The sequence below is a fragment of the Esox lucius genome, chromosome 20 (assembly GCF_011004845.1).
Source record: "Esox lucius isolate fEsoLuc1 chromosome 20, fEsoLuc1.pri, whole genome shotgun sequence".
NCBI classification, from domain to species: domain Eukaryota; kingdom Metazoa; phylum Chordata; class Actinopteri; order Esociformes; family Esocidae; genus Esox; species Esox lucius.
In genome coordinates, this window is record NC_047588.1 from 42,380,015 (window position 1) to 42,403,699 (window position 23,685).

The window sequence follows — 23,685 nt, forward strand, 5'->3', positions numbered from 1 at the left end:
CAGGCTGGTCCCAAATGGCTGCCTGTTCTCTTGCCTGATGGGTCCTGGTCAAAAGTATAGCACTTTGTGGGAAATAGGGTCCAACTTGGGATTTAAAAAAAGGTTAGTTACCTCCTCATCAACCTTGATTTATAATTCATTTATCTTGATGTGTTTCTAATTGATTAAAAGTTTCTTCTAATTGGAAAAGAACGGCTGTAAGAGATTATTAACGATTCAGCACTTCTGTATGGGAGTGAGGGAAGGGGGAGTGTTAAGGGGGGTTGGGATGGGAGCATGCAGCTCTCTGGGTGTGTCTGTGTGTGAGAGACCGAGAGAGACCAAGAGAGACAGAAAGATGAAACAGAGAGAGAGACCGAAAGATTAGACAGAGAGAGACTGATAGAGAGACAGAGAGAGAGACAGAGAGGGACTGAGAGAGAGAGACAGAGAGAGAGACAGAGAGAGACCAAGAGATGAGACAGAGAGAGAGAAACAGAAAGAGAAACAGAGAGAGAGAGAGGCTTAGAGGGACAGAGAGAGAAAGACAGACAAAGAAACAGAGAGACAGACCGAGAGGGACTGAGACAGACTGAGAGGGACTGAGAGGGACTGAGAAAAAGGAGCTTGTCAGTTTTCAGTTAGAGATGTGGTGGAAGAAGAGACATTGAGGGATCAGGTGAGGTTCGGGGATATAGTAGGTGTTGGTATCTAAATGAGGACTGGAGAGGGTGTTGGGAGAAAAGAGAGGCAAAGGGAGAGGAGAAGGGAGGGGAAAGGAGAAAGGAGGGGAGAGGAGAGGAGAAGGGAGGGGAGAGGAGAAGGGAGGGGAAAGGAGAAAGGAGGGGAGAGGAGAAGGGAGGGGAGAGGAGAAGGGAGAGGAGAGGAGAAGGGAGGGGGAGGAGAAGGGAGGGGAGAGGAGAAGGGAGGGGAGAGGAGAAGGGAGAGGAGAGGAGAAGGGAGGGGGGAGGAGAAGGGAGGGGAGAGGAGAAGGGAGGGGAGAGGAGAAGGGAGAGGAGAGGAGAGGAGAGGAGAAGGGAGGGGAGGGGAGAGGAGAAGGGAGAGGAGAGTTGAGGAGAAGGGAGGGGAGAGGAGAAGGGATAGGAGAGAAGAGGAGAAGGGAGGGGAGAGGAGGAGGGAGGGGAAAGGAGAAGAGAAGGGAGGGGAGAGGAGGAGAGGTATTGTAGGTAGAGTTGGTAATAAGAGTCTTATTAGGTCATCTCCGGAGCAGCACTTTCTAATGTCTCCCAAAACTAATGGTCTATTTTCTACTTCTGAGGTGTCAGACATAATGCCAACCAGAAAGGAACCATTTAGAACAGAGTTCTCCCAGACCAACCCTGTCTCCCTGTGCAGCACCAATCACACTCTATTCCCTAAGTAGTGTGCTAGAAAGGGAACATGGAGCAATTTGGGGCACATGACTTGTCAGCAAACAGCAATATTGTTGATTATTCTGTTTTGAAAACAGTGAGGCTGCATTGTCTGTCTGTGTTTCTGTCTGTTTCTGTCTGTCCCTGTCTGTGTCTTTGGCTGTCCCTGTCTGTGTCTCTGGCTGTCGCTGTCAGTGTCTCTGTCTGTTTCTGTCTGTCCCTGTCTGTGTCTCTGGCTGTCCCTGTCAGTGTCTCTGTCTGTTTCTGTCTGTCCCTGTCTGTGTCTCTGGCTGTCCCTGTCAGTGTCTCTGTCTGTTTCTGTCTGTCCCTGTCTGTGTCTCTGTCTACCTGTCTCTGTCGGTCTCCATTTCTGTTTGTATCAACTGTATTCCGGTACTGCATGTTTTCTCCTTGTCTCTTTTTCTCTCTCTACTTTATGTCTCTATCTTTCTGAGGAACTTAAAGACGTCAATATTGTATTTATTAAGATATACTGAATGCTGCAAAACAAAACAAACCTCAGTCTGACTCAATAGTGGTCACAGTGCTAAAGCGAAGAATGTCTCTGTTTGGAAACACGCACACAGTCTCTTCTCCCTGCTTTAGGTCCTTCTGAATGACCCCTGTCCGAGTGGGTGTTCCCCTCAGACTGCTGTGTTGCCCATGTTGCCGATTGTGACGTGTATTGTGACATCACAAAGCCTTCACTCACCATACACTTAGGATCAAGCACACGTCACATATTCACAGTACCAGAATGCAATGCTTTCATCCACCAACTTATAGCCTTTCACGCATTTAGCCGTGACCAGTGTAAGACCAGTTCTTATGTTCTTCTCCATTCAGACGTCGGTAACTTCCTCCACATTGAGGCCAGTCCTCGGACGGAGAGGCAGAGAGCCCGTCTACTGAGCCCCATGGTCGGACCGGAGCGAGGCCCACTCTGCTTGCTCTTCAACTACCAGCTGCAGGGGCCAGAGGGCCAGGGTCAGGGGTCACTCAGGGTCCTGTTGAGAGACAACGACCACGAGGAGACTCTTCTCTGGGCCCTCAAAGGAGACCAGGGGCCTGTGTGGAAAGAGGGTCGCACCATCCTGCCTCAGTCACCCAAAGAATATCAGGTAACCCGACCCAACCACCCATACCCAACCACCAGACTCAACACCACGAACCAAACCCCACAGACCCAACACCCCAGACCCAACCCTCAGACTAAACCCCAAGGACCCAACACCCCAAACCCAACCCACAGACTCAACCCCCTAGACTCAAATACCCAGACCCAACACCCAAAACCTAACCCCCCAGACCCAACCCCCTAGACTCAACTACCCAGACCAAACCCCCAGGACCCAACCCCCCAGACCCAACCCCCTAGACCAAACCCCCCGAGGACCCAACCCCCCAGACCCAACCCCCTAGACTCAACTACCCAGACCAAACCCCCCAGGACCCAACTTCCAGACCCAACCCTCTAGACTCAACCCCCCAGACCCAACCCACTGGACTCAACTACAGAGATCCAACCCCTCAGACCCCAAAATCACTCTCTTTAAAGGGCTTGATTACATTATGCTAGATTTTCAGGGACATATAGAACAAAACCCGAGACGCTAGATGATTCTTGTGTGTAAACAAATATCAATAGCCCGAGACATTGCATTTTTGCAAGTGTGAAGGCTGGTTGTGTAGGAATTTTATCAGGTGTCTGTGCCGTGCAAATGCATTTCACTCCATTTTGCAGCGATGGACCTGCAATCCTGCATGGTATGTTGTGAACATGCCGGTGTAATTCAAACACTAAAGAAACCAAGATAAGTAGAGTTTCATTCTGTGTCTTGTAATGTAAACAAGCTCTAACCCAAGCTCTGCTGTCCTCTTCCAGGTGGTGATTGAAGGATTCTTTGAGCACGGAAACAGAGGCCATATCTGGATCGACAACATCCACATGAGCTCCAGCACTGATTTAGAACAGTGCACACGTACGTTCCTAACATGTCTACTGAATTTCATTTGCGGGGGAGCTGACTCAAAACAACACTACACAACACTACACAACATTACACAACACATCACTACACAACATTACACAACATATCACTACACAACACTACACAACATTACACAACATATCACTACACAACACTACACAACATTACACAACACATCACTACACAACACTACACAACATATCACTACACAACACTACACAACATTATACAACACTACACAACACTACACAACATATCACTACACAACACTACACAACATTACACAACATATCACTACACAACACTACACAACACTACACAACATATCACTACACAACACTACACAACATTATACAACACTACACAACACTACACAAAATATCACTACACAACACTACACAACACTACACAACATATCACTACACATCACTACACAACATTACACAACACATCACTACACAACACTACACAAAATAACAGAACTTTACACAACACATCACTACACAACACTACACAACATTATACAACACTACACAACATAACATTACACAACACTACACAACACTACTCTACACAACACATCACTACACAGGCAGTGAACCACCCTTTCTGTTATCCTACCAGTTATCCACCACAACAGTTTTACTGGTGTGATGTAATGATGATCATACTGCCTTTACTGGTGTGTTGTTATGATGATCATACTGCCTTTACTGGTGTGTTGTTATGATGATCATACTGCCTTTACTGGTGTGATGTAATGATGATCATACTTCCAAATCAGTTATTGGTAATTAAGCACTTATAATGCCACCTTTGAAATGCTGATATTTACAACCAACTACATTGTCAACTGGACAATATATTTTATTCCCTACCTCTCTCCTTGGTCTCCGACTGCCTCAGAAGAAAAGAGGAGTGGGATCTAATAATGTTCCAATTCCCCAACAGTAGGAAGTAGGCCATGTATATCCGTGGGCTGTGGTTCAAATCCCTGTTTCATCTCTCTCCCTCTAATGTCTTGTTAAACCACTGTCAGAGGGTGTGACCAGACAGACGCCTCTCGTAGTCACAGGAACTGAGCCATCCGTAGTCACAAACACAACATAGTTTAAAAAAATTGTCAGATAAGAGTACATTTCTAAAAGACTTGAATTGAAAAGGGTCTTGACCTCAATACCTCCTCCTCACACGCCCAAGCTGTTAGACCAGTATCAGCCAGTTCTCATGACCGGCAGCCTGGGAATCACCTACTGGTGTGTGGCTGACCTGGACAAAAACATTGAAATTCACCAGATGGAACAGAAATGCGTCACTTAATGGAGAGTATAGAAGCCTTGATTGATTTTAAGGGAAGCCTCATTTCATGGCTGATGTTGATGAGGATGCCGAAGGCTGCCGTGTTGTGGAGCTGGCGAGCAGACGTTCAGTGTACTACTGAAACCTGGTTGCAATCAGCTGCAACATTTCACCTTTCATGCTACCAGTCACATGATTTGTTCAAAACTCCAACCTAGTTGTTGGGGCAACACAGCTTGCCACCAACTAATCAATTCACATTTGCTTTAAAGTCGCTTTGTTTGACCCCTGCCTGAGGGACACATACTCTCACACTGCTCTCTTCGTGCGGCTGAGGCGACTGGGAACATTCTTATCAATTAATGGAGTCCCGTTTGCAGAAAAACACAACACACACACACCAATCTGTCAGTCCTGCCAAGAGTAGCCCCTGGTCTCTGTGTCCTGGCTGCTGCTGCTCAGCTCTGGTTAATCGGCGTTCCACTCATTCATTCCAACCGCTCGAGGTTTCATCAGCCCTCCCCTCTTGTCTCCTTCCCTCTGTCGTCCCCCTCCTCTCTGGTCTCCCCCACCCCTCCATTCTTCCCCTCCCCTCAGCAGTCCGTAAACAACTGTAAATCAACTGCTCTCAGACTCAAGCCAAATTACTGAGGCGCAGTCTCCTACCCCTTTAACAAGACCAGGGCAGGCATTAGTTCAAGACCGCGGGGGTGTTAGTTCAAGACCGCGGGGGTGTTAGTTCAAGACCGTGGGGGTGTTAGTTCAAGACCAGGGGGGTGTTAGTTCAAGACCGGGGGGGTGTTAGTTCAAGACCGCGGGGGTGTTAGTTCAAGACCAGGGGGGTGTTAGTTCAAGACCGGGGGGGTGTTAGTTCAAGACCGGGGTGGTGTTAGTTCAAGACCAGGTTGGTGTTAGCTCAAGACCGGGGGGTGTTAGTTCAAGACCGGGGGGGTGTTAATCAATCAATAAATCACATTTATTTATAAAGCCCTTTTTACAACAGCAGTTGTCACAAAGTGCTTTACAGTTAGTTCAAGACCAGGGGGGTATTAGCTCAAGACCAGGGTGGGCGTTAGTTCAAGACCGGGAGGGCGTTAGTTCAAGACCAGGGTGGGCGTTAGTTCAAGACCAGGGTGGCATTAGTTCAAGACCAAGGGGGCCCTTATAACGCACACTAAAACACAACTTGTCCTCTTCTCACTACTGACATGTGTTCCACTGGGGCCACTAATTGCCAACCGGAAAATGGAATACATTCATAAACTGGGGTCTACTTTGAATATGTTGATGAGAAAGTTATTGACTAATTAAATAAATGTTTTTGTTTTCTTATAGAACCCTTCCCTGCATTCCCCCCTGACATAACTGGTGAGTTGATCTCGTTGTATTTAACTACTTCCTGCGCGAATGTCTGTCCACTTCCTGTCTGAATGTTTGTTTGCTTCCTGCTTATTGCTCCACCCGGCTTGTAGTACCAGACCGGTCCTTAATGTCCCTTAGACGCGTAACACGATTCTACTGTGGAATTCTAATCCGATCCAAAGTATATTACTGTTTTACTGGAGCCTTATTCAGCTCCAAAGCAGATTACTGGTTTTGATTGGTTGGAATTAGACCTGGTCCTGGTTCCAACCGAAATGCAGACTAGATAGTGCCCAATTTGGAACACACCCTCATGGGCCACCTAATGTACCAGACCTGTCAAGAGGCAACATCACCAACCTGTATCCCGGCATCATGATCAGAGCATGTATCACCTTATGCATGTCAAAGGTCACCATGCATCCAATCAAAATGCAGCATCCTGTTGTACCACTAACGTGCCTTCCCAGTACCAAGCAAAAGGCTTGAAAACTGACACTATAATGAAGTGTCATCCGCCCTTCAGAGCCAAACCAGATTGTGTTGTCAGCAAGTCCGTATATATACCGTATGGTCCTGTGTATACACTCCGTTTCAGAGATCTGTCACACATGGTTGTAGGAACAAGTGGGCTCTGTCAGAGTCCTATAAATACAGTATACATTATCAGTCTTGTAACTGTGGTATACATTATCAGTCTTGTAACTGTGGTATACATTATCAGTCTTGTAACTGTGGTATATATTATCAGTCTTGTAACTGTGGTATACATTATCAGTCTTGTAACTGTGGTATATATTATCAGTCTTGTTGTAACTGCAGTATACATTATCAGTCTTGTAACTGTGGTATACATTATCAGTCTTGTAACTGTGGTATACATTATCAGTCTTGTAACTGTGGTATACATTATCAGTCTTGTAACTGTGATATATATTAGCAGTCTTGTAACTGTGGTATATATTAGCAGTCTTGTAACTGTGATATATATTAGCAGTCTTGTAACTGTGGTATATATTAGCAGTCTTGTAACTGTGGTATATATTATCAGTCTTGTAACTGTGGTATATATTAGCAGTCTTGTAACTGTGGTATATATTAGCAGTCTTGTAACTGTGGTATATATTATCAGTCTTGTAACTGTGGTATATATTATCAGTCTTGTAACTGTGGTATATATTATCAGTCTTGTAACTGTGGTATATATTAGCAGTCTTGTAACTGTGGTATATATAATCATATAAAGCTGTGGGCTATGATCCCCTTCTCCATCTCATTAACTGAATGAGTTTAACAACAACAGCCTTTCCTGATGTGTCATCATCCCCGTTCCAGCACCTTACATGGAGTCTCTGTGTTCTCTCACCGTGTGACTCCATGCGAATGAAATGTGGAGCTGATCTGGATCCAAGCGTACATATTGTCCTGCTTCTGAACCAGCCTTCAACAAACTCCCGCTGGCACTCTGTGTCTTACCTGGGCTCCTTGTTCTGAGCCACTACATACGACGTAGATGGACGTGGCCTTCATCCCGTCTCTGCCCTGCCCATACTCAAAGTATTTATCCTGAAAGGAATAAGATAGACAGGCTGGCTAGGATTATACTGCTGATGAATCATATAATGTAGACAGACAGACAGACAGACACACAGACAGACAGACAGACACATACAGACAGACAGACCGACTGACACACACACAGACACACAGACAGACACACACACAGACACACAGACAGACACACACACAGACAGACAGACAGACAAACCAGGAAAATGTGTGGTGGGTGGGGAGGGACATGGACGCACTGGTTGGACCTGTGTGGTGGGTGGGGAGGGACATGGACGCACTGGTTGGACCTGTGTGGTGGGTGGGGAGGGACATGGACGCACTGGTTGGACCTGTGTGGTGGGTGGGGAGGGACATGGACGCACTGGTTGGACCTGTGTGGTGGGTGGGGAGGGACATGGACGCACTGGTTGGACCTGTGTGGTGGGTGGGGAGGGACATGGACGCACTGGTTGGACCTGTGTGGTGGGTGGGGAGGGACATGGACGCACTGGTTGGACCTGTGTGGTGGGTGGGGAGGGACATGGACGCACTGGTTGGACCTGTGTGGTGGGTGGGGAGGGACATGGACGCACTGGTTGGACCTGTGTGTTTGGCTGTCAGCGTTTTGGAGTGGTTTCCACTGAAATGTTTGGCTGTTGGGTTTTGGAGTGGTTTCTATGGAGATGTTTGGCTTGAGGCAGATGAGACGGGAGGACAACAATGTAATAAAACAGAACAGGGAAAAAAAATCTGAAGAAATGACCGCTCTGAATTCATTCCCAGAACTCCTCCTTTTTCTTTCTCTCTCTCCCTTTCACTCTGTCTCAGTTTCTTTCTCTCATTCTCTCTGTGAACGAACAGGCAAGCTGAGCAGATGTTATATAGAAAAGGAAAAGAGTGCTGGCCTATTCCAGTTGTATGGCAGCATAGTCGTCCTCCTCTCCCTCATACTGGCCTATTCCAGTTGTATGGCAGCATAGTCGTCCTCCTCTCCCTCATACTGGCCTATTCCAGTTGTATGGCAGCATAGTCGTCCTCCTCTCCCTCATTCTCTTTTGCTCTCTATTTTCCAGTCCTTTTCTTCACATCCCTTTTTCTTTTACTTTCTATCTTTGAGTCACAGAAGAAAAACTGAGCAGAGGTTAAATACTAAAGAGATAAGAACAGTGGCCCATTCCGACAATATCTTAGCACAATCTTTCTCTGAGAACATAAAGCTTTCAAATAAAAGCTATTATAATTCCTTTAAACAGGATATCTGACGTTTTAAGAAAGGAAGGTTTTATTTTCTGCTGAGTGAATTCAGTTTGCACATGACACATTTTTCACACTGAGGTAATTAAAAAATGATTGACATTACGGAGGGAAGCCTTTATTTCTGCCTAGACAATTGCTGGTTGAACTATATAGCTGTGAGAAACTGCCCCTCCCTCATATAATGATTGACCATCTCCAAAACTACAGCTGTATAAAACTGGCTTCACAATCTCCAAAACTACAGCTGTATAAAACTGGCTTCACAATCTCCAAAACTACAGTTGCATAAAACTGGCTTCACGATCTCCAAAACTACAGCTGCATAAAACTGGCTTTGTGATGCATTTTACCAGTTAAGACAAAACCCGACCAGTGTCTGCAACATGCATGACCCCTGCTTGTCCACGTGCAGCATCTGTCTGTTTTGTTTGCGCAAATACCCCGAAATAATAAAGAAAACAGCCACACACACACACACACACACACGAGAATGGCCTATAAGACACCAGTCCCAGGAGGTCTGCTATGGCCTGCATGTCTGCCCCACTTCCCCCTCTGCCTCCCGCGCCAACTCTCTGTCTCTGCTCTCGCCACCAGGGGTCGCTGTTCCTAGCGCCAGTGAGCCAACAGTAGAAACGGTGTCAGTGCAGCCCCTCCCCACCTACTGGTATTACGTAATGGCCGGCGGGGCAGGCGTGGTTCTCCTGGTGTCAGCCACACTGGCCGTGGGCATGTGTTGCCACCGCTATCACCTGGCGGCCAAGAAGAAAAGCCAGCACTCCTACCACAGTGCCCACTATCACAGCAACCACTACGGCCCCGGGCCTAGCCACAACCACTACCTGGGCCCGGGGGGGGTCCTGCTGGCCCACTACCCCAATGGGGGCCCTCTGTCTGGGCTGGGGCTGACGGGACCCACTGCCCCCCCTGCGGAGCCCATGCTGTCGATCAGGCTGGAGACGGATGGACATCGGAGTTCCCAGTGCTGACTGAAAACGTGGGAGATGGACAGACAGACTCGCTGAGAGAGAGACAGACAGAGAGACAGACTCGCTGAGAGACAGACAGACTCGCTGAGGGAGAGCGTACCGTGGCAGTATAACCTAGCGGCGGCAAACTTTACGACATTTTGAAACCGGATCCAGACACACACCTGCCCTCAGATATCTACAGACTCCCTCACAAATGTCAAGAAGGAACGGTCTGGTCTGGCCCGCCTTTGCTTTGGAATCTGCTGCCTCTGCAAAAATAAACACTAAGCGCAAAGAAGGGGTACAAGAGGCAGTAACCTGCTCAGTTATGATGCTGCCTCTGACAGAAGAAAGTGCAGAATAATGAGAAAAGGCATCCTCCATGCATCTGATCTGTGGAATTATCTGTTGACTCTATGTAGCTTTTGCTGGAGTCTTTGTGGAGCTTTGCTGATTGGCTTAAAGACATGAAGTGGAGGGTTTGCTGTGATAATTTGCTTCCTGGTTCCCTCCATCTTGTTTACGTCCAGAACATCAAGCCAGAACACTGAGCTGCTGTCGTGGCAGCGGGCAGAGGCACTGTTCTGCCAAGTGCTTTCTGGGAAAATAATCCAAACTTGTGTCCCAGATGTCCCCATATCACCTACCTAGTGTACTACTTTGACCAGAGCCCCTTGGACCTTAAACATAACCCTGTGGGCCTCAGTTAAAGCTAGTGCACCATGCAGAGAGTAGCATTTAGGACGAACTCTGTGGTCGGTGGGGAGGTAATCCTCTGGTCGTGACGAATCCGATTGTACAGTCAAGAGGAGAGGATGCACTCACAGCAGGGCCAAGATTCAGTGGAGGGAGGAGAAGGGAGGGAGGAGAAGGGAGGGAGAGAGGGGAGGGAGTGAGGGGAGGAGGGAAGAAGAAACAAAGAGTGAGAGGAGAGGAGAGAGAAGAAGAGGGAGACAGAGGGAGCTCTTTTGCTAGTTCATATTTGACAGGTGGAGGTAGAGAGGAGTTCTGATCCCATGGAAACTGATACACAGAGATGACAGACAGACGACGGACAGGCAGAGATGACTGACAGACAGACAGAAATGACAGAGACAACACACAGAGATGACAGACAGATGACAGACAGAGACGACAAATAGAGAAGACAAAGACGACAGATCGATGACAGACAGACGACAGACAGAGATGACGGACAGAGACGACAGACAGATGACAGAGAAACAGACAGACAGGCAGAGATGACTGACAGACAGGCAGAAATGACAGAGACAACACACAGAGATGACAGACAGATGACAGACAGACGACGGACAGAGACGACAGACAGATGACAGAGAAACAGACAGACAGGCAGAGATGACTGACAGACAGACAGAAATGACAGAGACAACACACAGAGATGACAGACAGATGACAGACAGAGATGACAGATAGAGAAGACATAGACTACAGATCGATGACAGACAGACGACAGACAGACGACGGACAGAGACGACAGACAGATGACAGAGAAACAGACAGACAGGCAGAGATGACTGACAGACAGACAGAAATGACAGAGACAACCCACAGAGATGACAGACAGATGACAGACAGAGATGACGGACAGAGACGACAGACAATGACAGACAGAGATGAAAAACAAGGATGACAGACACAGATGACAGACGACAAACAGAGACAACAGACAGAGACAACAGACAGAGACAACAGACAGAGACAACAGAGATCTGCTGCTCTTGAAGAAGCAATCAGCATGTGTATGTTAAGCTCCTCCTACGACTCCTCCTCCTACTCATAAGCCCCGCCCTGTGGGCTCACTTGTTTAATCTTTTTCAATTTACACCTCCTGATGGTAAACTCTCATCTGCCTGTATTGCTTGGACAATGGACCGACTCCATCTGATTTTTATAAACCCTGTTTTCCTTCATGAAGGACTGGAGATAATACTTAACCAACTACATGTCCTGTCAATGGAGACCAGGTCTACTGGTTTTCTTACCATATGCAACAGGCTTCTGAAGCGGTCTTGGCCAGCTTCTCAAAGGACATCATGTCTCCTATGGTGCACCTGGTCCGAAGCCTCTGTGCACCTGGTCCAAAGCCTCTGTTTACCTGGTCCGAAGCCTCTGTTTACCTGGTCCGAAGCCTCTGTGCACCTGGTCCGAAGCCTCTGTGCACCTGGTCCGATCCACCCTCCTGTTTATACTGGCCTTAACAAATAGCCTGATTCCAGATCTGTTGGTGCTCTCTCGCCACTCTATGGCCGTTGACACACCATGGGACAAGCAGGAATGCACAAGCAGATCTGGGACCAGGCTATGTAATGCTGTAGTTGAATCGTGAGCGTTGGCACGCTCATGTTTTATATTGTTGTTTTTTTTCATCCGTGGTTGTGTTCCAAGCAGGAGCCAATTGAAATAATGTCTACCACTGGGACAGGATTGGTATTTCGCCAGGGTTGGTATTTCACCAGGATTGGTATTTCACCAGGATTGGTATTTCACTTATCTGAAATTCATGTTGAGAGGTGGATGAATATAATTACTTTACAAGAATTGTGTCCAGTCGCATATGTTTGTGTACATCGTTGGATTGAGTCAAAGTATACCAGGAACAAAGTCTGACATTTTTGCAGTTTGTACCAGTGCCATGTTATCCAGGTCTGGTCAGAATTGCACTTTATTGTGTGCCATTTGTGTGCCATTTGTGACTTACTTGTCGTTAGTGAGAGTAGATGGGGTTAGAGATGGTGGAGGGAGTTAGAGTGGACGGACATAAACAGCCTGATACTGTTAGAAGAGACATGGCTCAACGTGTTGTCCAGCTTATCGTATTGGAGGGGGGTACGCCGGTCTCCACCCTGTTTTAAGAGTTGAAAATGTGCTGGTGACAGTTCTGGGGATCCATTTAAGTCTAGTGGTCACAGGTGTCCCTTCTGGAACAGTTCATCAGTATTCCAATCTTTAGCTAAATCTTTATGCAAAGTCAGAGCAGTCTAGCTCTGAAGTGAAGTTAGTTGAGCGTATGTAGTCATGTTTCATATCCCATGGTTTCCCTGCTGGCCTGTTTTGTGAAACTCATATTGTTTGGGCTTCACCTCAAAGCCCTCTGCTATGAAACATTTTCCCTGGTGAAGCCCAAAGCTAAGTGAGAGCACAGAGAACCTGAAGATAATCTTTGGGTTACCTGGCCCTTTGTTTGATGAGAAAAAACCAACCCCTTTTTCAGAAACCTTTCCCATTCCACCAAATTAGAGATCCTAATGCGTTTCTATTGAGAGCTCTTCTTTAACCAGAGAGAGTAGTAAATCCTAATGTGTTATTTAGGCCTCTCCGAGTCTACGCCTGGCAGCCGTAGGTGAGGATCACAGACGGGGAGGGTTTGTTTGGCTTCAGTCTGATTCTCTCTATTAATCTCCTGTAACAAAGAATGTAGAGAGAGAGATGAGGGGATGAAAGGCAAGCCTTCATCTAAAGAGAGACGGGTGTTTTTTCTATGAGCGCTGGGTGAGGCGGGTTTAGGTTTAGAAGGGGGTTTGTTTCAAACACAAAGATACGTGAAAAGCTGTGGACGGACAAAGACGGAGAAGAGAGTGAGAGCAGGAGACCACCACAGGGTGATGTGTTTGTGTCACTCGGTAAAAAGGATCCACTTCTCTAATCCCATAGTAGTAGCACAGCTAAATAAATGGAAAAGAGAATGAATGCTAGTCTATTCTGGTAGGGCGTTCCTAGAATGGGCAACTGGGTTGGATGATCCCAACAAGATGATTTCACAATAATGGCGTGTCGGCGTCCGTTCTGCGTGTAGAAACCTGGGTGTGCGTTAGTTCCGCCATAGAAAGGCTGCACACGGTTTCATCCCTCACATCACACTGAGTGGAGCATTTATTTGATAGAGAATCAGAAATTGTCGATTTTGTGCATGTCTAGCAAATATGAAGTCTGTTTGATTTGTACCGGCCAGCTCAGCTCACTGTTGCAGCTCACGGATGTATGATTTATAAATCCACATTGAGCTCAAAGCCTTCTGCCCTCGCAGTTCTAATCAATTACTGTATTTCATTTATCTACATGATTTTTATTTATGGACTGCCACTGAAGCAGTTTTACTTAACTTGTTTTTGCTAACTTTTGATATTTGGAAAGAAAAACAGTTGCCATGTTGTCACTGTGCTTTTAAATCAGCCATGCTGCCTACCTCCTTTTCTGCTCTGAGATGAGATTTGTCTTTTAGTCTTTTAATATTGCTAATTAGCTAATGGACCTCATCACATTTATTAAGTCTGCAGTAAGCAGTTATTCCCGGGTTGCTTTGGTTGTTTGCCCAAATGGCACCCTATTTCCTACATTGCACACTACTTTTGACCACAGCCCTATGGGTAGTGCACTGCATGTAATTGATAGGGTACCATTTGGTCCCCCTCCTCAAAGGGATATTAATGAGCTGAAGCACTCAGACGGGTCCTCAGGCCCAGCAAGGGGTCACGGGGCATCACTGCCCACTAGACGTCTAGAGCAGTGCCTGAGCAAAATGATCCCATTCTCCTACTGCCATGTTGAGGCGCCGGCAAGTTGTGGCTGGAGTAGGACAGGGATCCTGCTGCTACGCCAAGTGTGAATTGTGACGTGGATTATGGGCAGTGAACATTTTTGTGGTGGATGATACAGCTTTCCTGAAGAGGAAAATCACACCTGAAAGGTCAATGTGGAAATGACAGACTCCAGGAGGAAGGTTCTCCTGAAGCAGAGGGATCAGATGGTACAAATGTATGGTACAGAATGTTCCACACAATGTCTTATAAGCGGTTGTGTTTCTCTTCTTCGTCGCTCACTGTTCTTAGCTTACATTAAAGACAACGATTCAATGATTCAAGGATGTCAAAAATGAACAGATGATTCAGAACCAAACAGCAAAGGGTGTTTGGTGAAACGTCTGGTTAGATGTCAGAGGTCTCTCTTGGGTCAGGGTCTTCTTTATTACCTTCAGGCTGTCCTCAGAGCCTGAGAGGTTTGTTACTCTGTGCGTCTGAAATGGCACCCTAGATTATGAAGAGAATGGCCATTTAGGTGGTTCACTAGAAATTAGGGTGCCAGTTAGTCTATAAGTGGTGGACTACAGTATAGAGTAGGGAGCCATTTCAGACACAAACTTTATAACTTACTGTGTGCACTTTGCTAAGTCCTCTTTGTGAATGTAGGGCCTTGACTTGACTGTGATTGTCCTTTTAACTGTTAACTACATTACCCATGCTGCACCACAGCCTGTTTCAAAGATACAGTATGAGGATTATTTTAGCCTGTTGAATTTCATGGTCTTGGAAATATTATATTGTGCTATTGGAATGTGCTAATAAAGTGATATTTTTATACAAAACGTTTGTTTGGATGTCATGAAGCATTTTATTGTTATGTAATTTCAGCAGACACTCGTATCCATTCAGTGTCCTCTGATTTGATACGGGGGTTGCCCACCACAAAATGCCCACCACATAATGAAAGACATGGTTCTGTCAGTTTTTCTTGTTAAGTCCTGGCCCCATGTGAAGGAATATACAATACATTCACAGACTTCCAAGGTGAATTTTTAATGATTAGTGTTGTTTTATTAAAATGGCCATCCCTTTTCTATAAGTGTAACTAACCACTTAGCTATTAATTTCTCTAACATTAAGTTGCTGAATGAACTGGTCATAAGTTTCCTCTAAGCCTGATTAAACTTGGTTACATGTTCCTATAAGCCTGTTTCATTGTCTGCCTCACAGATCGTAGACCCGTTGACTTCGGGAATGAACCACTCTTCAACAACAGAAAGAATAAAAATGAAGGTGAGACATAATGCTATGAATATCTGATTATGGGATGCAGATGACCATATCTGTGTGTGTGTCTTCTGTTCATACACCCCCCCTGGCGTTGATTGGAAGCAGGTTTGTTCATCACATTATTTTATCTCCTCCTGTCTGGAAGACCCAACAGCAGCAACAGAAATGACATCGTCACCCTAAATAGGTGTGAGGACTTAGCAAAGTGCACACAGTAAGTTAGGGTGACGATGTAGAGATGAGGCTGCTAACTGGTCATAAACCACAGACACAATCATCAACCACAGACACTGTCATCAACCACAGACACTGTCATCAACTACACACTGTCATCAACTACAGACACTGTCATCAACCACAGACACTGTCATCAACTACACACTGTCATCAATCACAGACACTGTCATCAACCACAGACACTGTCATCAACTACACACTGTCATCAACCACAGACACTGTCATCAACTACACACTGTCATCAACCACAGACACTGTCATCAACTACACACTGTCATCAACCACAGACACACAATTTTCCACCACAGACACACAGTAATCAACTACAGACACGCTGTCATCTAATACAGACATTGTCATCAACCACACACACAAGTCATCAACTACAGACACAGTCATCAACCACAGACACTCTGTCATCAACCAGACACTGTAATCAACCAGACACTCATCAACCACAGACACCGTCATCAATCACAGACACACAGTCATCAACCACAGACACCGTCATCAATCACAGACACGCAGTCATCAACCACAGACACTTAACCACAATCAGCCATACTGACAACCATTTAACATAACATTGTTAGGTTATGTATTAAACCACAGATATACTGTCAACAACCACAGACAGAACTTGTGTGAATAGCTGGTTATATTAAATATTAATCTGTTCTTTAATAACTAATAACTTAATAAAAAATAACTAAATTACAGTGGATGAAATCCAGTACTGGATTCTGTCTCTCCCGTGTTTGATTGTTCCTCATCTGTCTTTCCTCTGATTGGTTGTTCCAGCACTGTCTGTCCTCTTACTGGTTGTTGGTTGTCTCCTCTCCAGGTTTCCCATTTCGAGAATGGAGCACCCCAGGCCCATCCATGGACCCCCCCGTGACACGCATCTCGGAGAAAGACAACCTGTGGCTGTACACCCTGGACCCCATCCTAGTCACCATCATCGTCATGTCCTCGTTGGGGGTCCTGTTGGGGGCAGTGTGCGCTGGCCTGCTGCTCTACTGCACCTGCTCCTACAGCGGCCTTTCGTCACGGAGCTCCACCACACTGGAGAACTACAATTTTGAGCTGTACGACGGGATAAAGCACAAGGTCAAGATAAACCAGCAGCGCTGCTGCTCCGAGGCCTGAGGCGTTTACTGCCCCCAGGAGGTCTGGTGCTTCAGACCCCAAAGCACGGGGACACCACTGCCTTGTGCTTCAAGCTGGATAACACAGACTGTGATGCCTGCTAGACCCTTTCCCCCTATGGCTTTTCTTCTCTGCCTGCAGGAGAGGCCCTGACCAACACCCACCTGCCCTGAAGCCCACATAGTGGCCACTGGACCATGGTGGTCTGGGCTTGGACCTTAAAACCCACTGTCAGTCTTGGCTTAGACCCAAACTCTTCTGGACCGGACCTCTTCTTCAGAGTTTCTTTGCTATCAGTGGACCGTTTGGTGGGTGCAGAACGATATCGAAACATATCAATCTAATGCCTATCCCAAAAAAACAACGAAAAGAAAACAAATATAGATTTGTAAAGAAAGAAGACGTTTTGTTTTTTGGTAACGAGTGGAATTATTGCAAGCCAGAAGTTTGTAGAACGTTGATACTAGCTTGTCAGACAGCACCTGCCGCCAATATGTGAAAACAGTGGCGTAAAGTATCGTGGACCGTTTTAGTTCTGTTTTAGGATCTGTGTCTTTATTATAATTGTTGTTATTATTATTAGCTTTGGTTTTATCGCCTGGTAGACATCTTTTCTTCGTGACATTTTTAGACTGGACTTTGTCAGTAGTCTTACGTACCTAACACCTTTTGCTTCAGTTTACTTCGTCGGTCACAGCATTTGATGTTTTCGTTATTTACAGACCATCACCCAGTCTTTAAATGAGAATGACAAAGTTAGGGAGAAAGGAAGAACTCAACTTAATCTAACGTAACATGAGACACTGGTTGTTGAGTTGCGTGGTGGGTTTAGAGGTATTGGAATCGTCTTTTGGTGTTTTGCTTTGGGACTATATGATGCTCTATATTACATGGTGTTACGCTGTGAAAAACATCAGGACTGTTTTATTGCAACCTATGGATTGCAGAGAGAGAAGAGGGAGAGGAGGGAGAGCTATTAGCTCAATGGGATCCGGGATGTCGCATGAGAAATAACTCTGAGAGAATCTCCTCTTTCCACTCCTTTAACTTGATCCCCGAAGAAGAAGCTCAATCGAAGACAAAGAAAGGAGGATTTGAGCTGCATTAAAAAAGCCACTTTCTTGGACACACAATCGAGCCTTAAGCTAACTGTAATTGGAGGAGAGCCATGCATTGAGAAACTAGCACCAGATCTGTCCATCCTGGAGGAAACAGACTGAAAATAACCACTTGGATCTTACCAAGCCTTATGCTAGTTGATACATTCAGATTATATTTTGTTCACTCCTTTTTTCTGTTCTGTAGTTTCTTTTTGTTCCATGAAAATGAAGGTTGTTAACTTTATCCTGAGACTGGTTTTTGTGTTTTAAAATGTATCTCAGTTGAGTTGTAAAGTCAATCTGTTTTAAAATCGGTTTGGCCTCAGGCAAACACAGCCAGTTAAAGAGAGAGACTGCATTCCTTCTCCACTGCCAATATACCCCTCTGTGTCTGAAGCCCTGCCCAGGAAGAGATCACCTCAGTGGGTTTTGGGGTGGGATGAAAGGGGGGGGGGCAGGTGGAGGGAGGACGGAGGGGGAGGACGGAGGGGGAGGACGGAGGGGGAGGGAAGAAGGAGGGGGTGGCAAATTAGAAGTTGTTGAAATGAGCTAGCGATTAGTTAGCAATTAACTCAGCTGCTAGGGTATTTGGTAGCATTGTATGGTGTGAAGTGTGAAGAGATGGTGGGGCAGAGGATGGAGAGTTGGACTGATGGAGGCTTTGAGGGCGGAGGATGGAGGGGTAATGTGTTGAGAGATGAACAGATAGAGGTGTGGAGGGATGGAGGTGTGGAGGGATGGAGGTGTGGAGGGATGGAGGTGTGGAGGGATGGAGGTGGCTCATCCTGCTCCTTTCTCATTGAACTCTGTTGACTCTTTTCCAAGTGCCTTGGAGCTCTCTGTCCGAGCCAGACGCATCAGAGCTCTCTGTCCGAGCCAGACGCATCAGAGCTCTCTGTCCGAGCCAGACGCATCAGAGCTCTCTGTCCGAGCCAGACGCATCAGAGCTCTCTGTCCGAGCCAGACGCATCAGAGCTCTCTGTCCGAGCCAGACGCATCAGAGCTCTCTGTCCGAGCCAGACGCATCAGAGCTCTCTGTCCGAGCCAGACACATCCTTCTCTGGGGCTGAGAATAAATCAGAGTCCCAAATGACACCCTATTTCCTATGTAGTGGACTACTGTAGAACGGGGGGCTATCTGGAACCGGGCTGTGGTGTCATGATCTTGTGTGTTTTTGGGGGGGTGTGAGGGGAGGGGGGGTGCAGAGAACCCTCTCTCAAACCAACTACCAGAGACCCAGGCACTGGAATGAAAACTCTACTGTTGTTTGTAGACTTTGTACAGAAATTTTCTTTTTTTATTATTATTATTATTATTTAATAAAGGATGAATAAGAGGATTGGCTATAGTGTTGCTTTTGATGTTTTTAAGGTGCGCACACACACACACACACACAGTTGATGTTTCTAAAGTGGGCTGAGACAAACGTCACTGCTGCTTTGACCCTCCTTTGATGTTTATTCCAATTCCGTACTGAGTAGCTTGTTTGTGTATGTGTGTGTGTGTGTGTGTGTGTGTGTGTGTGTGTATGCATGTGTGTGTGTGTGTGTTTGTGTGTGCCTGCTCGCCTACACACGTTCGGGTCACTGCTGTTTCGGATTAAACAGCTCATAAGTAAAATTAAAAACTGCAGCAAACCTGCTCAGGTAAACACAAAAAGGAGCACAGAGAAAAGCACTCATTATAGTGAATAGACCGCAGCACCCCCTCGCTGCATGTTTATTATATACTTTGTGTAATTACCTTCTAGTTCACATTACTTATGTCAACTATATTTTTACCGTGGAAGTGTTGTGTATGTGATGTTAATCTCAGGGAAACAATCCCAAAATAATCAAACAATCAAAATAAGCTTGGTCTTACCAAAACAAAATGGAAACATTTAATTTAGCAATTCAGTATATATATTATCTGGTTGGAACCAGCCTCTCCTCTTCAAACCCTGACCTTCCCTCAATAAATAATAACCTTAATGCCTTAACCTAATCCTAACATTTAACCTAGTCCTAACATTTAACCTTGTCCTAACATTAACCTAGTCCTAACATTAAACCTAGTCCTAACATTAACCTTGTCCTAACATTAAACCTAGTCCTAACATTAAGCCTAGTCCTAACATTAACCTTGTCCTAACATTAAACCTAGTCCTAACATTAAACCTAGTCTTAACATTAAACCTAGTCCTAACATTAACCTTGTCCTAACATTAAACCTAGTCTTAACATTAAACCTAGTCCTAACATTAACTTTGTTGGATCAGTATCAGTATCTTGCTCTGTAGTGTTCTATTAGAGTCACCCAGTTAATCACCCAGTTAATCACCTAGTCAAATCACACAGTCATTCAGTCAGTCACCCAGTTAATCACCCAGTTAATCACCCAGTCAGTCACCCAGTCATTCAGTCAGTCACCCAGTTAATCACCCAGTCACCCAGTTAATCACCCAGTCATTCAGTCAGTCACCCAGTTAATCACCCAGTTAATCACCCAGTCACCTAATTTATCACCCAGTCAGTCATCCAGTCATTCATCCAGTTAATCACACAGTCAGTCACCCAGTTAATCACCCAGTCATTCAGTCAGTCACCCAGTTAATCACCCAGTCATTCAGTCAGTCACCCAGTTAATCACCCAGTCATTCAGTCAGTCACCCAGTTAATCACCCAGTCATTCAGTCAGTCACCCAGTTAATCACCTAGTCAGTCACCCAGTTAATCACCCAGTCATTCAGTCAGTCACCCAGTTAATCACCCAGTCATTCAGTCAGTCATTCAGTTAATCACCCAGTCATTCAGATCATTTAAGACAGAAAATGACAATTATGAAACTGTTGCTCTGATTTCTCTTTTATTCTCGCTTTCCCCCACCATTTCTCCTTTCCTTTATCTCTGAGTAAGGCTGGGGAGGGTTTGAGTGTGCAATGGCCATTGGAAGGAGTGTGTGGGTGTTTATGTGGGGACCAGAGAACGGTGGCTGCTAAGAGGGTTCAAACAGCTGTCCGGGGTTCTCAATCCCCAGCCAGAAGAGAGGAGTCTGATAGTGACCCAACCCAGTCAGACACACCTCTACATAGTGTATACCCACGCCAGCAAGCAGCATGCACTTACAAGCACAATCTTTACAACTGGGTTCTGAACCAAACTGCACCTAGCTTGTGCATTTTTTGGGTGTTTTGTTTTTTTGTTCAAAATTAACAGGACTGGTTTTCCATTCAAAATGAACTTGCCACCCAGTTTCCTCTAAGTTATCAACCTCTTGAGCCATCATCCCTCTGGGTCTCCAGCCTCCCTGGTCATCCTCCATTTCCCCTCTGGGTCTCTGAGAAAGACAGAATAAGACATCCATCCATCCATCTTCTTCCGCTTATCCGGAGCCGGGTCGCGGGGGCAGCAGTCTAAGCAGGGATGCCCAGACTTCCCTCTCCCCAGACACTTCCTCTAGCTCTTCCGGGGGGACACCGAGGCGTTCCCAGGCCAGCCGGGAGACATAGTCCCTCCAACGACACGTTGTACCATTTGCACTCAACAATTTTTCTCACTTTGTATAGGTCTTCCCCGGGGTCTCCTCCCGGTGGGACGGGACCGGAACACCTTCCCAGGAAGGCGTTCCGGAGGCATCCGAAACAGAATAAGACAAAGAGAGACATAGACAGATTTAAATGTCATCATTGATTTTAATTCTTATAGAATTTCAGATTGTTTTTATATTATCTTTGTTAGCAAATCATTTTTATTTTTTATATATTCTGTAATGAATGCACACAGAGCAGGTTGGATGGGGGGATGGATCCAAGCTCAGAGTGCAGGACCTTTATGAGGGAGTAGCAAAGGTATATAAAGGGACAGCCTGGAATGAAGTAAGAAGGTTGATAACTGGGTATGAATGCAGATCAGAAGCCGCAGTACGTTGGGAATAATCCAGAGAGGCGGTCAGGTTGGCTGGCGAGGGTCGGGATACCAAAATAGACTTCTAAAATACTTCTATCAAAAAAGAGAATGATCAGAAAAACAGTCTCAGTAAAGTTGCAAACACAAACAATACCTCACAATGAACAAAAGCAAACACAGAAATCATATAGGGGGAGTAAACAAGACACAGGTGCAAACGATAATGACAAATGAATAGGCTACGTTCAAAAACAAAGCAAGAAAACAGGACAGAACAGGGTACATTCAAGATCAAAAGCAAAACCAAACAATACAGAACCTCACATCTTCCTTATTTTTCCACATGATTTACTTATTTTTCACTTGATTAAACACGTGTTCAACACGGTAATAGTCCTAAAAAATAACATCCATAAAAATAGACATGGACAACTACAAATCTGTACACTTTATTCATCTAACACATTTTTGAAATCTTTGTGCAGTGCTCACTGTACCATTTGCACTCAACAATTTTTCTCACTTTGTATGGTTTATTTCACCTGCTTTGGCAAAGTGAACACATTCCAATGCCAATAAATGCCCTTTTAATTTTCCTTAAACATGGAGAAAGAGATGTCGTGTCTGCAATTCTGTGTGGCTCCAGAGATGTGTGCCAACAGTCCAGCAGTTCACGCCAGGACAACCTAGCACCACCTACCCAGATGAAAGGCCTTGCCCTGGGATGCAGCAGCATCGCCCCCCTCTCCTCTGGTTCCTGGGGATCTCTGGACGGAGTGTGTTACAAATGGTGCCCTATTCCCTGTAGTGCACCAGGGCTCCGACCAATAGTATGACACTATATAGGAAATAGGGAACCAATTGGGATGCCTCGGTTTCTATTCTGAGCTGCGGTCTGTGAAGATCAGCAGGGCACCATAAACACACACACACCAACATATACATACATACGTATACAGTGGGGACAAAAGTATTTGATAACCTGCAAAATCGGCAGTGTTTCCCACTTACAAAGCATGTAGAAGTCTGTAATCATTTTATCATAGGTACTCTGCCACTGTGAGTGACAGAATCTAAAACAAAAATCCAGAAAATCACATTGTATGATTTTTAAGTAATTAATTAGCATGCGGTCCTAGCGTTACCTAGCTGGCGTTTGCTAGCATTAGCAAACGTTAGCCCACTTAGCTAGCGATAGCCAACTTAGCTTTAGCTAGCAAGCCTAAGTTTCTCTGTCACCCCATGAAATACTTGCTTTGCAACATTTGCGACTACTAGTTTTACAGGTTGCTTTTTCAAGGGTAAAGTAATTCTATACTGAAGCTTCTTGTAATTGAGTTCACTAGGAATAGCCGGCATGTTTCTGGTCTGCCCATCAACTACTTACCACGTGTTTTCCGCACACTGTTATTACAATCTGGTTCGTGGTATCAGATCATTACAATATTGACTCGCTGTTGCCGGTATACCTGATTCCCGTATTTTTCGGTGGTATCGGACCAGCGCATTCCTAGTTAAGACAAAACCATTTGCTTGAGATACATCATGATTTTGTATGTATATTGTTTGGCTAGTGATACACAAAAACTAATCATTTTGGCATTTGTTAATCGGTATTTACATCCAATTAACATTTGGGTACATTTGTGGAGGAAAACCCAACTTCCTCGACTTTTTGATGTTTGATCTGGCCACCA

The 23,685-nt window shown here is 45.6% G+C and overlaps 1 protein-coding gene and 1 long non-coding RNA gene across 6 annotated transcripts in view; one reads left to right on the forward strand and one right to left on the reverse strand.

Moving 5' to 3' along the window:
- LOC105029185 (neuropilin-2) overlaps positions 1-19,434 on the forward strand; it is a 107,001-nt gene extending 87,567 nt beyond the window's left edge. For 2 of the 4 annotated variants that reach the window (XM_029115974.2, XM_029115975.2), the window contains exons 14-17: positions 2,199-2,473; positions 3,238-3,334; positions 5,978-6,010; positions 9,410-10,631. In XM_029115974.2, the coding sequence (XP_028971807.2) occupies positions 2,199-2,473; positions 3,238-3,334; positions 5,978-6,010; positions 9,410-9,801 (797 nt within the window). In that variant the 3' untranslated portion in view covers positions 9,802-10,631. Of the gene's footprint in view, positions 1-2,198; positions 2,474-3,237; positions 3,335-5,977; positions 6,011-9,409; positions 10,632-15,554; positions 15,618-16,695 lie in introns of those variants that run through there. The other 2 variants (XM_029115976.2, XM_029115977.2) reach the window with 2 other exon arrangements.
- A 2,342-nt stretch (positions 19,435-21,776) lies between these two features.
- Positions 21,777-23,516, reverse strand: LOC105029184. 2 transcript variants are annotated; one of them, XR_829459.3, is made up of 3 exons: positions 23,376-23,516; positions 22,689-22,826; positions 21,777-22,081 (listed from the first exon to the last, which is right to left on the reverse strand). It is a non-coding gene; the product is annotated as an uncharacterized LOC105029184 (long non-coding RNA). The 2 variants fall into 2 exon arrangements; XR_002195702.2 differs by having other exon boundaries at positions 22,689-22,883.
- Positions 23,517-23,685: the final 169 nt, after the last annotated feature.